This window comes from Mya arenaria, chromosome 8 (genome assembly GCF_026914265.1).
Source record: "Mya arenaria isolate MELC-2E11 chromosome 8, ASM2691426v1".
NCBI lineage: Eukaryota > Metazoa > Mollusca > Bivalvia > Myida > Myidae > Mya > Mya arenaria.
Window position 1 is genome coordinate 33,182,727 of NC_069129.1, and position 22,974 is coordinate 33,205,700.

Sequence of the window (22,974 nt, forward strand, 5' to 3'; positions counted from 1 at the left end):
GTGTGTCAAACTCCTAAACCACCTTTGAGAGGATGTATTTAAACTTTCACAGATGATCTCATACACATAATTGTAAATAAAAAAAGTATATACAAATCTGCGTCTGTGGCTCGTGTCTTGTCTCGAATGATGTCTCGTGTGTCGTCTCGCTTGTCGTCTCGTATGGCGTTTCGTGTGTTGTTTCGTGTGTTGTCTCGTGTGTCGTCTCGTATATCGTCTCGTATGGCGTCTCGTGTGTTGTCACGTGTGTTGTCTCGTATGTTGTCTCGTGTGTTGTCTCGTGTGTCGTCTCTTATGTCGTCTCGCATGTCGTCTCGCATGTCGTCTCGTGTGTTGTCACGTGTGTTGTCTCGTATGTTGTCTCGTATGTTGTCTCGTATGTCGTCTCGTGTGCCGTCTCGTGTGATGACTTGTGTGTTGTCTCGTATGTTGTCTCATATGTCGCCTCGTGTGTCGTCTCGTGTGTTGACTCGTATGTTGTCTCGTGTGTTGTCTCGTATGTTGTCTCGCATGTTGTCTCGTGTGTTGTCTCGTATGTTGTCTCGTATGTTGTCTCATATGTCGCCTCGTGTGCCGTCTCGTGTGTTGTCACGTGTGTTGTCTCGTATGTTGTCTCGTATGTTGTCTCATATGTCGTCTCGTGTGCCATCTCGTGTGTTGTCTCGTGTGTTGTCTCAAATGTTGTCTTGTATGTTGTCTCGCATGTCGTCTCGTGTGTTGTCACGTGTGTTGTCTCGTTTGTCGTCTCGTGTATTGTCCCTCATTTTGTCTCGTATGTCATCTCGTGTGTTGTCTCGTATGTTGTCTCGCATGTTGTCTCGTAAGCTGTATCGTGTGTCGTCTCGTATGTTGTTTCGTGTATTGTCCCGAATGTCGTATCATGTGTTGTCTCGTACGTTGTCCCACTTGTCGTCTCGTGTGTTGACTCGTTTGTTTTCACGTGTGTTGTCTCGTATGTTGTCTCGCATGTCGTTTCATATGTCGTATCGTGTGTTGTCTCGTGTGTTGTCTCTTGTGTTGTCTCGCATGTCGTCTCGTATGTTGTCTCGTATGTCGTCTCATATGTCGTATCGTGTGTTGTCTTGAATGTTGTCTCGTGTGTTGTCTCGTGTGTTGTCTCCTGTGTTGTCTCGCATGTCGTCTCGTATGTTGTCTCGTATGTCGTCTTCTGTGTTGTCTCGCATGTTGTCTCGTATGTCGTATCGTGTATTGTCTCGTATGTTGTCTCATTTCTTGTCTCGAATGTTGTCTCGTATGTTGTCTCGTGTGTCGCCCGTGTGTTGTCTCGTATGTTGTCTCGTATGCTGTATCGTGTGTTGTCGCGAATGTTTTTTCTTTCTTGTCTCTCATGTTGTCTCGTGTGTTATCTCGAATGTTTTATAGTGCATTTCTATTGTGGTTAGCTTTTTATCAGTGTTACTTTGCTCCTGGGTTTGTAATTTGCACTGCACTGCTTGAGATATAACATTACTTTACTATTAACTTTGAATTTGAATTAATTGATGACACATGAAGAGCACGGTGAATGATGACTGTTGAAAAACGGTTCCAAAATGTGAAGTTAGAAAGCTGAGAAAAAACTTATGTTTTTACCATCACGATTCAAAAACCTACATATTATTATTAATATCGGAAGCGGATACGTTTAAATACGGATACCTTCCAGATCCCATTGAGAAAAATCACTTCCGCTCCTTGCCCCCCACAAAGTGACACAAAACCGGTACCTGTTTTTCGCGAAATAGACATGTTGAGTCGTGTGCTTTCACTTACCCTATCATAAAGCTCATAATTAGTTTTGAATATCTGCGAAAGTTTCACGGAAACATATGATATAAACATTCGAAGCTGTCACATGTGAATAAAGATGTGTACGTTAAATGGGTAATGAATTAATTTAAAAGTAAAGAGACCGGAAGTGTATGAATTTTGTTGCACTTACTTCCGCACCATTATGGTTTCGAATAAACAACTTTGTCAGTGTCAGTTCAACATTGAAAACTGATATAACAGATCATTTTAGATTGTATAAGGCCCGTCCGTTATATTTGATGTGTTAATAGAATAACCAGCCTGCTAGTTTATAATACTTGATCAGCTGTTGGTTAGGCCACACCAAATTGATGACACTGTCATCGGTTGTTTTCGGGGCGAGCGAAAAAAAAGTTATTTTTTAGGAGAGACCACGAGGATAAAATTCAAATGTAGTGAAACATTATTTTTTTATACCACACATCGATGAACTAGTGTACCTTTAACAGTTTAAAATATTTAGAATCATTCAATTATTTATGTGAAAAACTACAGAATCAAACTCACTAGCCAAAAGTTTAAATATAAACCCCGTTTAATGACACAGGGTAAACGCCGAAGACATAGAACACAAAAACAAGGAAGCCAAAACCCGACTTCAGTTTTCAGTCAGTTTACTGGTATACATGTAAAGTGTTGTGTGATTGCTTGGTTCAAGTCCACCTGCCAACATTTCATAGGAATGGTAATATTATATCCGAAAAGCTAAAATCCTCTTAATCCCACATACACCGTTTTTACATAGTTGTTTGCGTTTTTTACGCGAGTATCCGTAATCAGCAGCTTGTGAAACACCATACCAATGATGAACACATGTAGTGCATAATCATACAGGGTAGTGCATGGCTATGTGGTGGTAGAAATCATAGTTTCACGCCTTTATACTCATTTCCTCTTACATTACATTCACATGTAAGATTCAATTTGATGTTTTAGTAAATAAACAATGAATTTTATCTTATACTTATTATTAATAAATTATTATTCAAATCGAAACTTTCGACAATAACACACACAAATATTAACTACATCATCTGATAAAGGCGGAGATAAATTTGCTTCACACATCTGCTAAATACCCTTTCGATTTATACACATTTTAATTAACACTCACAAACCTTGTTAAAATCCGTTTTTAAATAGAACTGCAAAACAATCAATTGCATGACAAATTTCATTCCAAGAGAAGTAACTTTTCAAAATCTAGTTCAATGATTCACAATGCTCCATTTAAGCGCATCAAAGTTAATTTCTTAAACCTCTTAACCTAAATTTATATCATTTAAATGCTGCCAAAGGGATTAGGGGTGCTCCCCCAATTTGTAACAATTTAAGTCAGAAATGGTGTATTTTATTACCTTTTATCACCGATTTTACAAACTTGGACGATTTAAGGAGCGGGAGGTGATGGTGGTGGTGGTGGTGGTGTGGGGGGGGGGGGGGCGACCAGCCCACCTGAATCATTGTGAGACTGATTTGATTTATAAATTATTACAATTAAATTATTTTTACAACTCAACTTAAAGTGACACTCTTATTCAATATCAATACATACACATGTAAAACAAGCATACACATACATTGTGATTGATACACCCTCAATTACTTAGTAAATAATGCATTTCTGGAAAATATTAATTAGTATCAACAAAGTTATAACTGTGTATTTAATAGCTGAAAACGCAAAAATATTAAATGATTGGTGAGTGCTAAAAATTTACTGCGATTTACTATGGTCTCATAATAGGTAGATATACCGTGTTTTCTGCGCATTTCTTTTAAATTAAACTCGGTATCCTTCATAAGAACCATTGTTTCGACATTTGTTTATTCTTTTGAGTATATTAGAACAATTGTATTAAATGTGTTAAATCTTAGTTGGTAGAAATAGTGCGTCTTTAATATATTCTAAATTATAATTAATGAATTGTGGGATTAATGTCATATGAACGCAGTTGTGCTGGACTCCGGACTCCACACACTTTAACCACCCCAACTGCGTTCATACCACGATAATGACAAACCCGCAATTCATTCCTTAAATGAATTCTTGGAATAGAAACATAAAAACATTGACATTATCGTATGTACCTTAAACAATTCAATACTTACACTGTTGGTTCAATTGAAGAAAAGTATAAGTGATAAATATATCTTAATGCAACCTGCGAGGCAGATAAAACGAAAGTTTATACCCAATGCTATCTAGTATAGCATGCGTTTTTTCCACACTGAATCAAAGCATTGTATGGTCTTTTTTATACATACTACATTTTCACACCTGTGTAAAATGTTGGTCCTACAAAGCATGGATATACCACATAAGGTCATGAGCTACTTTCCATCTTTGTATGGGCTTGTGAAACATTGCATACACGTACACACACAAACAAACACGCTCGCACGCACGCACGCACGCACGCACACACACACATACATACGCATACAAATATACATACGCATACGAATACACAAACACAACCACAAACACATACGAATAACTTTGTCCGGCGTCGTCGACGTCGTCGTCGTTTGTGTCGTCGCTGTCGATCGTGTCGTCGTCGTCCTTTGTGTCTTCGTCGACGTCGTCTTCGATCATGTTGTCGTCGTCGATCGTGTCGTCATCGTCGTTTGTGTCGTCGTCGTCGTTCGTGTCGTCGTCGTCCTTTGTGTCTTCGTCGACGTCGTCTTCGATCATGTCGTCGTCGTCGTTTGTGTCGTCGTCGTCTTCGATCATGTCGTCGTCGTCGATCGTGTCGTCATCGTCGTTTGTGTCTTCGTCGTCGTTCGTGTCGTCGTCGTCCTTTGTGTCTTCGTCGACGTCGTCTTCGATCATGTTGTCGTCGTCGATCGTGTCGTCATCGTCGTTTGTGTCGTCGTCGTCGTCGTCGATCTTGTCGTCATCGTCGTTCGTGTCGTCTTCGCCGTTCGTGTCGTTGTCGTCCTTTGTGTCTTCGTCGACGTCGTCTTCGATCATGTCGTCGTCGTCGTTCGTGTCGTCATCGTCGTTCGTGTCGTCGTCGTCCTTTGTGTCTTCGTCGACGTCGTCTTCGATCATGTCGTCGTCGTCGATCGTGTCGTCATCGTCGTTTGTGTCGTCGTCGTCGTCGTCGTCGTTTGTGTCGTCATCGTCGTTTGTGTCGTCGTCGTCGATCGTGTCGTCGTCTTCGATCGTGTCGTCATCGTCGTTTGTGTCGTCGTGCGTGTCGTCGTCGTCGTGCGTGTCGTCGTCGTCGTTCGTGTCGTCGTCTTCGATCGTGTCGTCGTCGTCGGTTGTGTCGTCGCCGTCGTTCGTGACGTCGTCGTAGTCCTTTGTGTCGTCGTCGTCGTCGTTCGTGTCGTCGTCGTTGTCGTTCGTGACGTCGTCATCGTCGTCGTTCGTGACGTCGTCGTCGCTTGTGTTTTTACACTATTTCAGATAAAAAAAACTTTTCTGTTACTTGATTGAGCGTCTTCAAAAATGATTTAAACTTTGGTCAAGGTCAGTAGATGACCCATATTTAATTTTTGGTCGAAAGGTTAACGATAAGTAGCATGGAGACCTTTGAAATAAAGTGGTTGCAAAACGTGCGATTTGCAGATTTCGGTTTTTGACTTTTCGCCGCAGTAGATACCAGTCCGCCAGATATAAGAGTTTTATAAAATAATTATGTATATAGTGGTTACGTCAATCATTTATATTTTCCGAACAAGAAAGGTAACTTGCTAGCTGTTTAAAAACGATGAAACTTTATTCCAATAAATATTGCTATTGTTAGTCGTACAAGTTTGCTAGTTCACAATGGAATATGTAGGAAATCTAAATGGTGGTATGTAACCTTCGAACTAAGGATGATGCTAATGAAATTCAATTATATCAGTTAAATAAATATGTCTGCTATAACGTTACTTGATGAAAATAATCGTTGAATACCGGCATTCTTTATTATCTTGAGTTTTATAAACAAATGGGAAATTCATCTGCAAACAAAACACTACAGGTAACTTGCTTTGAAGTAATCAATGGTTTTTAAGACTTAAGAGATTCTAAGTATTCCAAGAGAGTTTGCATCTCGAACTATTTTTAAAGGCTTAAACTAACTGTCTTTACAGCATGCATATCAAAATGTTTTAAAATCTTGAAGAACAATTTACTTTATGCACAGGTGCGCCTCCTACAGAAGCCATTTTTAAACCCATGCGGAACATAAATCCAATGTAGCTAGACGCTTATTGAGCGTGACCGCACTCATCACTTCCTCTTTTGCTGTCAGTAACAAGCGTTTTATGAAACTGATCACTTGATTCGATTAATATATTGCAGTAACGCGTGCCAGTCACTCAAACAGACGATATTTTTTTCTCTTTTTCAACATTTTTCACATCTGTTTCAATCAGTTTTACAGATAGCTCTTTACCCATAATTACTGAAAGCTATCAAAATTTAAAGCCTTCACATATAATTGAACTTCTACTTCTTGAGATAATTTTGGCACGTTTAATTATATATCTCAAAAGATTTGTCATTATCATTTTGGTAATTTGTGTAAAAAAGTATTGAAATGTATTTTAGTGTTCATGAAATCAGTCATTAATACCGGTATGCTCTTATAAACAATATGTTTTGATAATTAACATGTGTGCCAAATTCAATAAGTAAGTGGAACATGTTTTTATTTAGTTTTAAGATTATTTGAATGTTGCGTTTCTAGGTTAGCTGTTGTCGAGAAGTGCATTCCGAAGATTTTGACGACACACTAGCGAATTGAAAATTTACTTGTTGAAATTGTTATTATTTCCACAAAACCACATACCTTTTAATATTTCGGACTTTATAGATGATCAATGATTAAAATTTTATTATTCCAAATAAAAAATGAACTTGAGTACTCTAGAATTAGTTTTCTTTGAAATATAGACAAAAGGTTTTTCAAAACATTCAATGAGAATTAAGTCTTATATAAAAATAGTAAAAAACATACAATACTTTGAATACTACTTTGCGTTTATGTGGTAAAATGAGTTTAGATGGGTATTGGGATCTGGCTTGTGTTTTTTGTGGGCTTGTCACTGTAGTTTCCAGTTTTATTAATGAAAAACATTATTAATTGGCCTTTTGAAGTTTTTGCAAAATACAATTATGAACATAATGACTTTTATCCTTACAAGGGTAATGTGTAGCTAACAATTTATTTACCTATATCTCAAAATAATTCCATTTTGCACCCTTAAACATTAATACTATTCAACATTTTTAACCGTCTTCGTACACAGGTGTGTTTTGAGAGAAAATAAATGTTGTATGGACCTTTACCCATAGATAACGGTGCACGGTAAAATGCTTTGCATATTGAATTATATACTTAGACAATTGCTGTTGTTACCTTTGCAAGAGGAATGAAAGCGATGAAAACATTGAAAGGCTGTTGGCGTTTCAAGCGTGACTTTACTTTTTTACAACTTTATTCACAGGCAATAAAAATTGAATACAAAAATATTTTGAGTGTCCCAAAACTATAACCTATAAGTGCATGTCCTTACCTAATATAATAGGTTATGTGAATTGATGAATTTGATACATTTAGCTAGTTTCATTTCATAACAGTAACTGGTATCTATTTGTTCTAGGTTATATGCACATTATAAGTATCTTCCATGGCCGAGAGTGTAAGATAGGTTCATCCTGACCCGAGCGTAAGGTGTTTTGCGGAAACGAGGTTTACCGAGTTTCCGCCAAACATCCTGCGCGAGGGTTGAGATGAACCTATCTTACACGAGCGGCTATGGTAGATGATTTTCCTTCCGACTCAGTTAAACAAAATTAAGTAAAATGTATTTTGTGCTGGAACTCTTTTGTGCGCAAAAAACCAGTGTCTGTTTCAGTGTAACAACGCCATATATTCACCGAGTGAATATAGCTTTTGGTACTCACTCGATAAAATATAATACGATCCTTAACTGAAACAAACAATTATCCTCTATGTATTGTTCTTACTCTTTTCACATCTGCTACGCATCCTCTTGACTTACGTACAATACGCATCCTCTTGACGAATGTTCACTATGCCTTCTCTGGACCTATATAATTTACGCCTCCTCTTGACCTATACACTTTACGTGGGCCACCTCTTCAACCATAAACTTTACGCCTCCTCTTGATCTATATACTTTACGCCTCCTCTTGACCTAAATACATTATGACTTCCATTATCTATATACTTTACGCCTCCTCTTGAACTATATACTTTACGAGTCCTCTTGACCTATGTACTTTACGCCTACTCTTGACCTACATACTCTACGCCTCCTCTTGACCTATATAGTTCACGCCTCCTCATGACCTATATACTTTACGAGTCCTGTTGACCTACATACTTTACGCGTTCTCTTGTCCTATATACTTTACGCCTCCTCTTGACCTATATACTTTACGCGTCCTGTTGACCTTTATACTTTACGCCTCCCCTTGGACTATATACTTTACGCGTCCTCTTGAACTATATACTTAACGCCTCCTCTTAAACTATATACAATGCGCGTCCTCTTGACCTATATACTTTACGAGTCCTGTTGACCTATATACTTTACGCGTCCTCTTGACCTATATACTTTACGAGTCCTGTTGACCTATATACTTTACGCGTCCTCTTGACCTATATACTTTACGAGTCCTGTTGACCTATATACTTTACGCCTCCTCTTGACCTACATACTTTACGCCTCCTCTTGACCTAAATAGTTTACGCCTCCTCTTGAACTATATACTTAACGAGTCCTCTTGACCTATATACTTTACGAGTCCTCTTGACCTATATACTTAACGCCTCCTCTTGAACAATATACTTTACGCCTCCTCTTAAACTATATACAATACGCGTCCCCTTGACCTATATACTTTACGCGTCCTGTTGACCTTTATACTTTATGCCTCCTCTTGGACTATATACAATACGCGTCCTCTTGAACTATATACTTAACGCCTCCTCTTAAACTATATACAATACGCGTCCTCTTGACCTATATACTTTACGAGTCCTGTTGACTTTTATTCTTTACGCCTCCTCTTGAACTATATACTTTACGCGTCCTGTTGACCTTTATACTTTACGCCTCCTCTTGGACTATATACTTTACGAGTCCTCTTGATCTATGTACTTTACGAGTCCTGTTGACCTATTTACTTTACGCCTCCTCTTGGACAATATACTTTACGAGTCCTCTTGACCTATGTACTTTACGAGTCCTGTTGACCTATATACTTTACGCCTCCTCTTCAACTATATACTTTACGCGTCCTCTTGACCTATATACTTTACGCCTCCTCTTTGACTATATACTTTACGAGTCCTCTTTACCTTTATTCTTTACGAGTCCTGTTGACCTATATACTTTATGCGTCCTCTTGATCTATATACTTTACGCCTCATCTTGACTTATATAATTTACGCTTCTTCTTGACATATATTCTTTAAGCCTCCTCCTGACCTATATACTTTACACGTCCTCTTGACCTATATACTTTACGTCTCATTTTGTCGTATATATTTTACGCTTCCTTATGACATGTATACTTTACAAAGTTCTATTCCTAAAGGTGAAATATCAAAGTAGGTATTGATATATGTTCTTACGAAATTTCAGTTTGAGCATCTCGTCCTTTGAGGAGTTCCATATAAGAAGTTTATGCATAACACATTTACCTGTATACTAACTCTAATTTTCTTCAAGATAAAACATTCTGTATGTTTTGCCATCTGCCCACTGTTTATGGTTCTATTATGCATGGCATTTGTGAGCATCTCTGATCATTAACAGTATTATTATAAAAAAACAACATATCTTGACCAGCATTGCCTAGCTCTATACATCTTGCAATTTATCTATAAACGTTTCAATGATACAAGATAAATTATTAGACGCCTTTGACCTATATCCCCATATAATTTAGTTATTTTTTTATAAATGCATTACAACTTGACATGTATCCATAGGCAGCTATATGCATGTAAGGATTAATGTCAAACATATTGGCCTGTATGCTTACTAAGTTGCCTTCTGCAAGATAAACATCCTGGACGTTTGGCGCGCTGTCAGTTTAAGGGCCCACCACTCGTCTCGACACAAATTTAACCTCGGGTAAAAACGCATGTACACACATTCGGAACTCCTCGGCCATTTTTTTCAAAAACAACCTCGGATGTATTTGGACGGTTTACATACTCAAAAAGTGGTACGCTGCAAGTAGATCGCGTAGTAATTTATTTAGCAGTTAAACTTTGTGACATTACTCTTGGGATTCTTAATTATGTTTGCAATAATACGATGCAATGGCAATCAATTTAAACTTAGATCAATAAATACAACTCTAAAACACTACATTTAATTAATGATATAATTCAAAATTTTACGAACTACTTCAACTGATGTACCTGTATACATCCGAGGTTGTTTTTGAAAAAAATGGCAGAGGAGTTCCGAATGATGTACACATTCACGTTCGTGTGCTATGCTTAATCCCTTGATGAGCCCCTGAAACACATGTAGATCATTACTCGTTACGTACAGTTTCCTTTGCCTTATACAGCTTAGTATGGACCGTCACCATGCTATAAACAGGAATAGAAGAACATTGTTGTAACGGATGTAGAGCTTTATCTACGAGCCATGCTTAAACATCGATTATCTACAACTTTCCTTTTAAACAGTCGGTGTATTGCCTTAGTATTTGCATTGGCGTCTTCATCGTGTCACCCCGATATCCTCGTGTTTGAGCGCTCGCTTCGGGTACGGAGAGTCGAGTCATGTCAAATGACGTAAACATATAGTACCAGTAGCTCTCTTGTCTTGCGTTCAGCATAAAAAGGCTAGTTCACGCAAAACAAATGGTGTACTCAGTTCCTGAATAAAACCGTGTATATAGGTGCTTCAACGCCGAGCACGAAAAAGAACCAAGATGTATATTCGCAATAAACTACGGTATAACACCCAAACTCCTTGTCTTGTACCTCACTCTGTGTTTTCTAATATCAGGATTTGACCGGTAATTGCAATCACTTCTACCTTATGCCACTTTTCTCATTTAAACACAGGCTTCAAGGCGAGGTAAAGCCATAATACAGTCAATGGACGCAGGCAGATTTTCATAAACTCTAACACAAACGACTTCGACGTCCATTTTTCAACAACATTCGCCATAACTATACAATTTTCGTGATATAAACATGAACTTTTGGTACAAGTTGTTCACCGAATAAACTGAACTTTTATACTATATTAATAAAATATGTCTATAACTAATTTTGCCAAAAAGTCGACTTCGTGCCAAACATAGCACTGAACCTTTTTCATATGAGATTGGCACCTCATAAAACTATCATGACTTTAATGGAATGACTGCCTTATTACGGTCAATGAGAAATATTTAAGTCAAAATGAAATTCATTTTGCAAACTCCTTTTCTACAAACTACGGTAGCACAGAGGTGACATCCGCAACACTTATTGTGGCATCAATTTACTAAGTTGTGGCCAAAATATACTAAGTTGTGGCCACAATTTACTAAGTTGTGGCCACAATATAAAAAGTGTTGCGGATGTCACCTCTGTGCCACAGTAAAAAGTTAGCCACGCGAAACTTCTGAGAAAAATGTCAATCTTATATGGATATAAAACAAAGCAACAGTTGACATAAACCAGAGAGGCAATTTGACAAGAAAAGCACAAGGAACATCCACTCGGAACAAATTCTTACATCTTTATGCCAAGTTTCGTCCAATTTCCAACACACGATAAGCCATCGGACTGATAAGATGATTTTTGTGTCTAAATCATCGGGGAATGATAAGGAATTCTGTTCATCTTGATAATGCCATTTACAAAGTCTTGTTTATGCTTGTATTCCAGTTTACGAGGAAATCGTAGCCTTCTAATAGCTACTTTTCGATAGACATTGATAGATTTACACAGGAAAACTTGGAGAAAATGATAAGGACTAAGGGTACGATATTTTAGTGTCAAATCATAAATATTCTAATTACAACTCATTAAAAAGATGTTGTACACAAATTGAGACATGAAGCTTGCCAAATGTACAGGTAAGATAAGACAGCGCGAGGATTTTTAGATGTATGCCAAAAGTACATATCCTCCGTCCAATAAACATCGTTATGTTTGAAGTCTAAATTTTCTGAGACTGTTTTGTTTGCATATATGATTATTTATAGAACTTCACATTATATACGACACGTATACATAGTTAACGAAGTGGCAAACAATGCTTCACACATGATACGTGTTAATAACTACGTTGTCAAAGATAACGATATATTATCATTCCAATAAAATATGTTTTCATGAAATTGCTATTATTCACCAGTCAATTGTAACCACGCCCCCACCCCCAGGTCCGGGGTATACCTGGGATAGCCGGTGAAATGGGCCGTGTTTTTACCTTTCAGGTTGGCCCGCAGTACCGGGTGAATGCGGTGGTTATGTCTTCGCGTAAAATATAGCGGGGAATGGGCCTAGCCAAAGGTCCCTTGGGTGCGGGGGCATTTGGCGGGGATTTTACCATCAGTTCATTCCCGACGGGCGGGGATTATAGCCGGGGTTGGCTAGACCGAAAGTCAAAGTCCCCGCTATTCCCCGGACCTGGGGTCCATGGTTACAATTGACTGGTGCATTATGCGATGATTATGTTGCTACAACAAAATCTTTATAACTTCTAAATTATCCCGACTCTGTTATACACTGTTTCAACAAGTGGTAACATACAATTTTACGAATGAGATGGCAGTATTTTTCTAGTTTTACAATACATTTATTTCAGTACATCAGCAGTCAGTCGTTATTGATTTTAATCAGGTGAAGCTGAAGATATGAACAGTGGCTGGCCCAGTTAGTTGGTAGTTTACAAAATATTGTGTAGACCACTAAAAAACTAGAGATTGTTAGTATTCTTCGGGAAGATGCAATTGTTGAATATTATTACTTTGTATATATCCGAATACTCGGTTTAATGCGACACAGTTGCATTACCCTAATCTTGGTAAATATATACTAGTTATCTTTCACTGTTTACTGTTCGATAAAATATTGTTTCCTACTGACATTTTCCTCTGCCTTTACCGCTTCGCCGGATTAAAATATATATATAATAAATATTTGCTTATTGATCAGAATAAATGTACGGCTAATTTGACAAATACTGCCATCTTATTATACAAAATATAATTTCGAACACTTAAACTAATTCTATACTTTTAACAAAGTGAAATAATAAAAAAAAGTTTTGAAAGTATCGTTCATATAATCTTCGTTACAGGAAGCTGTGTTTATCTGCATGTAGATACCGCGTCCACTTCCGACCTCAAGGGCAGACATATTCAAATTATACATTTTTGCAATTAAATCTACAATCTATTAGTATAATATTAAACAAAAGAATCGCCAAATAAATAAGAGCCGGCTATGTTAATTATGTCGCGAGTTAATGTAGTTATTTATTTATGTATGTAAAAAGCCATTTTTGCCCAAAGAATTTATTCCTTTACCGGTATTTAACATCTCTAATTGAGATTCTATCATTGTCATTAGCTATAAACCATGTAAAATTACCATAACTAATGTAATATCGTATTCATTTATGTATTATCGTTTATCAAATTGATACCAAATAAGACTGTTATATTGTGACAGATGTTTACAGTGGTTGCTCAGTGATTTTAATATCATCCGTATTTATTTTTGCTATTAAGACGTTTAAAGCAAACTCAAGATCAATGTATCTATTGTTGATATGTATCTATTGCTGGGAGATGGTTTAGCCTCTATAATGCATGCTAATGCAACCAGTGTAGTTATTAATTTCGAGCTTTTCAGAAGCCATCGACGTGAAGAGAATAGTTTTTTCACCTTCGTTACCGTAACTCTATGTCAATGAACGTTGTATTATTTTATAATGTACCCTAGTTTATAAAAAAACACAGTCAGAACGCATAACAGAATAATGCAAAAGCTATAACAAACCCTTACATTTTCTTTCCCTTTTTCTTTCTAATCCCTTTTCTCATCTCTCCTTACATTTTATCTCCCTTCCCTTTTCTCTCCCCTGACCTTTTTTTCAAAACTTACCCCCCCCCCCCACACACACACAGACCACCACCACCTTACCTTTTATCTGCCTTTTACATTTTCTCCCACCTTATCTTTTATCTCTTTTTGCTTCTTGTATGTCCCCTTTCCTTTTATCTCCTCTTACCTTTTTTTCACCTAACCTTTATCGTATCTTTCCTTTTCTCCCTCTTTACCTTTTCTCCCACCTTTCCTTTTATCTCCTCTTATTTTTTATCTCCTCTTACCTGTTCTCTCCCCTTTCCTTTTATTTCCTCTTACCTTTTCTCTCCTCTAACCTTGTATCTCCTCTTACCTGTTCTCTGCCCTTTCCTTTCCTTTCATTTCCTATTATCTTTTCTCTCCTCTAACCTTTTATCTCCTTTTACGTGTTCTCTACCCTTTCCTTTTATTTCCTCTTACCTTTTTCCCCCTAACCTTTTATCTCCTCTTATCTTCCTATTGCCTCATCTAAACTTTTCTCACCCCTTTTCTTTTATCCGCTCTTACACCCCTTCTGTTATTTTCTTTAACCTTTTTTCACCACTTTCTCCTTACTTTTTAATTCCTTGTTCCTTTCATCTCCGCTTACACATTTTCTCCTTTCCTTTTCTCTTTGACCTTTTACCCCCCCCCCCTTATCTTTTATCTCCTCTACCTTTTCTCTCCTTTTGTCTTTTATCACCTCTACCTTTTATATCATCTTATCTTTTATCTCCTCTACCTTTTCTCAACTCTTATCTTTTATCTCCTCTACCTTTTCTCTCTTCTTATCTTTTATCTCCTCTACCTTTTCTCTCCCCTGTTCTTTTATCTCCTCTACATTTTATCCCCCACCCTTATCTTTTATCTCCTCTACCTTTTATCTCATCTTATCTTTTATCTCCTCTACCTTTTATCTCCCCTTTTCTTTTATCTCCTCTATTTTTTTTCTCTTATCTTTTATCTCCTCTACCTTCTCTCTCCCCTTTTCTTTTATCTCCTCTACCTTTTCTCTCCCCTTTCCTTTTGTCTCCTCTACCTTTTATCTCCTCTTATCTTTTATCTCCTCTACCTTTTCTCTCCTTTTATCTTTTATAATCTCTACCTTTTATCACCTCTTATCTCCTCTACCTTTTCTCTCCCCTTTTCTTTTATCTCCTCTACCTTTTCTCTCCCCTTTTCTTTTATCTCCTCTACCTTTTATCTCCTCTTATCTTTTATCTCCTCTACCTTTTCTCTCCCCTTTTCTTTTATCTCCTCTACCTTTTCTCTCCTCTTATCTTTTATCTCCTCTACCTTTTCTCTCCCCTTTTCTTTTATCTCCTCTGCCTTTTATCTTCTCTTATCTTTTATCTCCTCTACCTTTTATCTCCTCTTATCTTTTATCTCCTTTACCTTTTCTCTCCCCTTTTCTTTTATCTCCTCTTACCTTTTCTCTCCTCTTATCTTTTATCTCCTCTACCTTTTCTCTCCCCTTTTCTTTTGTCTCCTGTACCTTTTATCTCCTCTTATCTTTTATCTCCTCTACCTTTTCTCTCCTTTTATCTTTTATATCATCTACCTTTTATCTCCTCTTATCTCTTATCTCCTCTACCTTTTCTCTCCCCTTTTCTTTTGTCTCCTGTACCTTTTATCTCCTCTTATCTTTTATCTCCTCTTCCTTTTCTCTCCCATTTTCTTTTATCTCCTCTACCTTTTCTCTCCTCTTATCTTTTATCTCCTCTACCTTTTCTCTTCCACCGTACATTTTCTCTCCCCTTTCATTTTAACTCCTTTTACTTGTTCTCTTTTCTTACCCCCCCCCCCCCCTCCACCTTTCCTTTCCCCACCTTACATTGTATCTCTCCTAACATTTTTCTCCCCTTTCCCTTTACTTCCTTTTACCTTTTCTTTTACCTTTTTCTCCCATCTTACCTTGTACGCATCCTTTCCTTTGGTTTGAACATATTTTATTGAGCAAAAACAAACATTATTTCAATAAATATACCTATCAAAACTCAGGATAAGAACGGTATAAATAAAGAGAGTTCCTTTCCCTGTTATGATAAATTACAACTGGCATGTACTGCAGCTATTACAAATAAAGTTATTATCATACAAGCTCACATTTAACTGTGTTTAAAACGCATGATTGGATGCGATACTTCAAATGCAATTACCTATATTTTAGGATTAAATGTTTATTTAGGAATTGATTAAACGTATTAAAGTAGAATAAACAATAGTATGAGAGAAAAGGGAAGAAGAAAGAGGAAGAGAGACAATGTAAAAGATATGTGAGTGTGGGTGGGTGTAGTCGAACACTGGCTTTAAATATTTTGGACATGTAAATAAAACGTCGAACTGCATCGAACAGAGAACTATTTTGTGTCTTCATTTTGTGTGTCATCACCATTTAATAAACATAACAATAATAATGATGATAATAACCTTTATTTATACCCTAATACCTTTTCTTCCACCTTACCTTTTCCCTTCCCTTACCTTTCCCCCACCTCACCATTTTTTTCCCCTTACCATTGCTCTCCCCATACAAATTCCCCCATATTACCATTTCTCTCCCCTTACCGTTCCCCAACCTTACCATTTCTCTCCCCTTACCGTTCCCCAACCTTACCATTTCTCTCCCCTTACCGTTCCCCCACCTTACCATTTCTCTCCCCTTACCGTTTCCCAACCTTACCATTTCTCTCCCCTTACCGTTTCCCAACCTTACCATTTCTCTCCCCTTACCGTTTCCCAACCTATCCATTTCGCCCCCCTTGCCGTTCCCCCACCTTACCATTTCTCTCCCCTTACCGTTCCCCAACCTTACCATTTCTCTCCCCTTACCGTTTCCCAACCTATCCATTTCGCCCCCCTTACCGTTCCCCCACCTTACCATTTCTCTCCCCTTACCGTTCCCCAACCTTACCATTTCTCTCCCCTTACCGTTTCCCAACCTTACCATTTCTCTCCCCTTACCGTTTCCCAACCTTACCATTTCTCTCCCCTTACCGTTTCCCAACCTATCCATTTCGCCCCCCTTACCGTTCCCCCACCTTACCATTTCTCTCCCCTTACCGTTCCCCACCTTACCATTTCTCTCCCCTTACCGTTCTCCAACTTTACCATTTCTCTCCCCTTACCGTTCCCCAACCTTACCATTTTTCTCCCCTTACCGTTCCCCAACCTTACCATTTCTCTCCCCTTACCGTTTCCCAACCTTACCATTTCTCTCCCCTTACCGTTTCCCAACCTATCCATTTCGCCCCCCTTACCGTTTCCCAACCTTACCATTTCTCTCCCCTTACCGTTACCCCATCTTACCATTTCTCTCCCCTTACCGTTTCCCAACCTATCCATTTCGCCCCCCTTACCGTTCCCCCACCTTACCATTTCTCTCCCCTTACCGTTCCCCCATCTTACCATTTCTCTCCACTTACCGTTCCCCCACTTTACCATTTCTCTATCCTTAGCGTTTCCCCACCTTATCATTTCTCTTCCCTTGCCATTTCTCTCCCCTTACCTATTCCCCCACCTTACCATTTCTCTCCCCTTACCTTTCCCCCACCTATCCATTTATCTCCCCTTTCCATTTTTCTCCCCTTACCATTTCTCTCTCCTCATCTATTCCCCCACCTATCCTTTCCTCTCATCTTACCTTTACCCCAACCTTACCTTTTCTCTCCCCTTGCCAATTCTCCCCCTTGCCTTTTCTCTCCCCTAATCTTTCCCCCACCTTACCTCCCCACCTTACCTTTTCTCTCCCCTTACCTTCCCCAAACTTACCTTTTCTCTCCCCTTACCCCCCCCACCTTACCTTTTCTCTCCCCTTACCTTCCCCCACCTTAACTTTTCTTTCCCCTTGCCTTTTCTCTCCCCTTACCTTCCCCCCCACCTGACCTCCCCCCCGCACCTTACCTTCCCCCACCTTACCATTTCTCTTCCCTTGCCTTTTCTAACCCCTTTCCTTCCCCAACCTTACCTTTTATCTCCCCTTACCTCCCCCCACCTTACATTTATCCCACCTTACCTTTTCTCTCCCCTTCCCCTTTCTATCCTAGTGAAATAAAAATGAAATTTCGTTGTTCAAAAAGTGAAATAACATTTCGATATTTTTCATTGTTTTGATATTTTAGCACGCTTTTCTTTCCTAATCAAACGTCTGCATGCACAGTTCAACGACGTCTTTCCAATTTGGCGTTACGTTCGCAAACAATATGCTTGCTTTTCAGGAAAAGACTACAATCAAATAAATTTTATATTTCTTTTAGGCATATAATGATAATAAGAACTGCTGTCTGAAACAAACATTTATTCTCTTTTTTTTCTATACATACCATATGGTTTTGGCGTCATATAAACGTTTTGTAAACAGAAACTTCCGGATGTTTTGCTCTTGGACATGATTGATTTTCACCAATTACTATTCTATAAACATGTGCAAAGTGCATGTTGACCGCAAAGAGAGTTGGAATACGTTGGCACCATGGCATATCCTTACTTATAAGCCAACCTTGTGTCGTCTTTAAAGCTTGAAGGTTGGCCGATTATTGTGTCACTTTTTCGCTTAAGCTACTTAACATTTGTATGGGATTTTAATACGCATACCTAACCCTTATGAGACCATCATATGCTTGGTTTTGAAGCATTGTTTATGTTTTTGCAAAATGTATTTAAAGAAAAGTCTGGCTGAAAGAAAATCCAAAATACCAATAAAGATCTTGTTTATATAATTATGGCGACAAAACCACTTTGAATATACACCCTATATTAGCATATATATAATTATTTATGATTTTATTTGGTCCAACCGTTTGGTTTGTGTTGTAATACATGTATATATGTTTGACAGCTCAGCAATTTGTAGACAATGTTGGCAGAGACGCATAATTAACGATATTTAATGATTTGAATGCTCATATTTTTATTGATACTTACAATTAAAAGAAGTGAAAATGAAGTTTTCCTTAAAAATTGTCGTAAAAGCTTTATCCGGGATTTTATGTAAAATTAGATTTGGTGCCAAAAAACCTAAGGTTTATCATGAGAATTACGCCAATGATTTGCCTTTGATATGAAAATAAAATTATTATTTAGCCAAAGTGTAACCCCAAGCGAACTAGGAAAACACGTGTGTTCTTTTTCTTTTAAGGGGCGTTTATTTATATAGACCACAAAGTGCACCAGTACCAAACATATAATAGCAATTGAGCAATGCGGTTTGATTTAGGCAAAGCTCCAAATGTTATTTTAATAAAGTTGATTTTTATGAGAAAGTGAGTGGTATAAGATAACCAGTATATAACTGCCGATGTATATAGGATGAGTTATAAATGAACTTAAAATAAATAAATAAACTGATTATAAATTCAGCCAAAGGAGCAAACATCATTATAATTTCTTTAGATGCAAGTTTACTATATATTCATCTTTTTAATTAAACGCTTTTTATTAAGAAAATGTATAAATGTTATAAATTGTTTAATTGCTAATCCCCAAAACTATAGACTGGTTACCGATACGATCAGAAAAGAAAATATGTTCATGTTATAAAACTGTTTTCAATAAATACTTTGCATTTCCATTAGGTAACATTGAGGTGACAAATGTGTTTTACCATTTTATCTCGACTAACATATCTCGTTAAAACAATGTACATATCTCGTTAAAACAAGTTACATATCTCGTGAAAACGACATAATCGGCCAATCAGAATCTCGCCTTACGAGAACGACGAACAATGTCGCGAATTCGAGTGTAATTACGCGATCATATTTGGCTGATATGTCGTTTTAACGAAATACTTAGTCGTTTAACGAGGTTTTAAGTCTACTTAAGTATACGTTAGTCGTTTAACGAGGTTTTAAGTCTACTTAAGTATACGTTAGTCGTTTAGACGAGTTTCTTATTCGATTTAACAAGTTACGAACTCGTTTAAATAGTAAATCAATTGAACGAGATAAAAAAAATACGCGCATGTCACGCGTATATCACTGTATATTAATGTTTGTTTTATTTCATTCAAGAGTGATTAAATATCCACATCACGTGGTTTTATTGATGAAAGTCATTTCCAGTAGTTTTATTCTCTAAATTGCCAGTCTGAATATCAAAAGGGTGACCTTTTCTTTTGTTATACCATGCGAAAGGGAGCCAACCATCGACGCTATGTTTACGCAAAGCTACGCCAATATAATTTGCGGCTTTGATCACGTGAGATGGTATCTGGTCAAGACGGCCAACTTACCAATACGGCGCGGTCTAAAATGGCCTGGTCCAGACATTTTCTTTTGCCCCAAATCATTGCGGCTTCTTTGATCACTGGCTTCAGAACATTCCTCTATTCGTGGCATGTAGCACTTGAGTGCATACGACAATACTTACCGGTCTGAAGTAGCCGTACTCTTAAACTTCTTGAAAATAAAAAGATAACTTCCGTTAGTAAGGTGTTTACCGACAAGGAGAGGCACTTTTCTATAAAAAAATATCTACGATCATTTTCGCTTAAGACAAACTACATTTACACTGAAATCACATTTTCTCACGCCGAGATAACGAGATGAGCGTGTGTTAACTAATATATTAACAAATAATAAATTCAAGAACATTTCATTTTACTACTTGAGACCACTTAAGGTGAATCCTAAAATTTGCGTACCTGATTTAAGTTAGAACAGTTTGATCACTTTTCCCACGTGTAGATAGAAGTGTTCTTAGACATTAAACCACAATTAAAACTATCCGACGCATGAGAGCCAAATGATAGCTCCGCTAAATGCTGCTAAATGCAATTAGTCCCCTTCCGCTTGAAACGTTCGCACAAAAGTTGAGATTGCATTTCCGGTTTTTGGAAAACTTCACTTGTGCAATACTTGGTGCATTATCATCATCATGTGTTAAGGGTTGTTTCTATAAAGAGCAACAATGATGACATGAAAGTTAGGCAGAAAATAAATTGCCGTATAACCGTCTGTAACGCCTTTGCATAATTAATAAGAACACACACAGTTCATATGAATACAGTCAATCATTAATCGCTTCCTGAAACTTCCAAAAGTTCGTTTCTGCTTGTCAGTGAAGATAAAGTTGTTATTTTGTTTGCTATTAAACCAATAAATGAGGTGTCATAATTGTTTTAAGTGACAGAAGTGTGTTTGGTTTCAAACATTGCAATATTTTGAACTGCGCGTAAGAGCCCTTCTTCATTATTAAGATTTTTACACAATATGTTTTAGCTATTACATAGTTGTTTTTTCTTTGCTTTAAAAACACACACCATTTATTCAGCAAAGGCCGGGCACAGACCGACTGACGAATTAATTGATTTTGCAGAGCAAAACAACTCATAAAATTCTTAGTGTTCGGCGCGAATGGCTCTATCCTAGTCAGCAGTCATATGCGAACCGCTATGAGACACTTAATTAAACCAGTTAATGACATTTTGTAAATTTGGCGGTTGTATTCGTCAGAGACTTTCCTAATGATGAAATCAGTATTCGTCAGAAACTACATCAGCGGAGACATGAACGTAAACAGTAATACATAGAGGGGTGAGTGCGAAAAGGTTATATATGTTCATAAATTAAGTGTCACTTATGACCATCCCCTCACCATCGATGCATTAGTGTTTACGTCCTTGACATGATGTCCGACTAACGTGGTATATGACGTCACAAATGCTACGACGCGCAGCAGATTTTTTTTTCGCAAACATCTTGAAACCAAGCTGATTTTCTTTGTATTTCTTCACTTCTTTTCTTCCCCGTTATTTTCCCGTTTGAGTGTTGGTCTAGTTTCTTCAAACACTTCGAAAAACCTGTTTCAAATAAGTTTTGACAATGCTCCGACAGTCGGCATTCTCATTTTCTTTAACTTGTCATTATTTTGTGCGATTATAATGCAGATTTTGTATCTGCATATCCGAACATAATGCAGATACAGTTTTGATTTGAAAACGTACCGCAAAACATGGCACAAGTTTATCGTGTTTGATGCACCGGAAGGCTATTTTTGAGTACTTGTACAACAGACGACAGAATTCCGTTGGATATCTTGGCGTTTATCAATTATGTATATGTATGTTAGTGCTATTGTGTTATTGCTATATTATAAAGGTTTTACGCTGATTTTTTAGAAGCCAGTGACGACATGGACTCAAGTATTCGACCAGCTGAGATCAACTGCAACGCGAAAGGTACTGGTAAAAAAAAAGCATTATTGAACTCTATTCCTTTTCTGAATGGTCAAAAAGCATTATTAAACTCCAATGGATTTTCTGAATGGTCAAAAAGCATTATTGAACTATATTCGTTATTGAACTCTATTCCCTTTCTGAATGGTCAAAAAGCATTATTGAACTCTATTTCTTTTCTGAATGGTCAAAAAGCATTATTGAACTCTATTCCTTTTCTGAATGGTCAAAAAGCATTATTGAACTATATTCGTTATTGAACTCTATTCCCTTTCTGAATGGTCAAAAAGCATTATTGAACTATATTCGTTATTGAACTCTATTCCCTTTCTGAATGGTCAAAAAGCATTATTGAACTCTATTCCCTTTCTGAATGGTCAAAAAGCATTATTGAACTCTATTTCTTTTCTGAATGGTCAAAAAGCATTATTGAACTCTATTCCCTTTTTGAATCTAAGAAGAACACAATCGCCTACGTCCAGTTGATATAAACGGTTTAATAAGAATTCAACTTGCTATAATGTATGAAACGCCAAGCTTATACAATTTGTTGATTTCATCCGTAACATTTTACCGAAACAATTACATAATGAATTTAGTAACTTCCTTTTAGACACTCCAGAAATTGTGCAAGAATAAAAACTACAAATGTCAGAGGCAAAAGGAATTCGAGAAAAGGGGCTTTCTGCATATGGTCTGGGAATGTGTGCGAGGAAACATCATCAATGGCCACAGCTCTGATCTGGCCCTAATTTCTCAAAACTTCTTAAATCCCTTATAACAATATCAAGCTTAGGTCCCTTTTTTTTAATTTACAATTTGCGTAATATTTACTTCTTTAAATGTTTTGAAACTTAAAAATTATCATAGGATAATCACAAAAAACAAACACATCTTTCATTTATCAACATCAAG

At 37.4% G+C, this 22,974-nt stretch overlaps 1 protein-coding gene across 1 annotated transcript; it reads right to left on the reverse strand.

Annotated features, from left to right (window-relative positions):
- Positions 1-760: 760 nt before the first annotated feature.
- LOC128244149 (clumping factor A-like) lies at positions 761-17,461 on the reverse strand. The gene is made up of 3 exons (XM_052962164.1): positions 17,426-17,461; positions 4,272-5,221; positions 761-1,304 (listed from the first exon to the last, which is right to left on the reverse strand). Exons 1-3 carry the CDS (start codon positions 17,459-17,461, stop codon positions 761-763), a joined length of 1,530 nt encoding a protein of 509 aa, XP_052818124.1.
- Between the last annotated feature and the right edge of the window lie 5,513 nt (positions 17,462-22,974).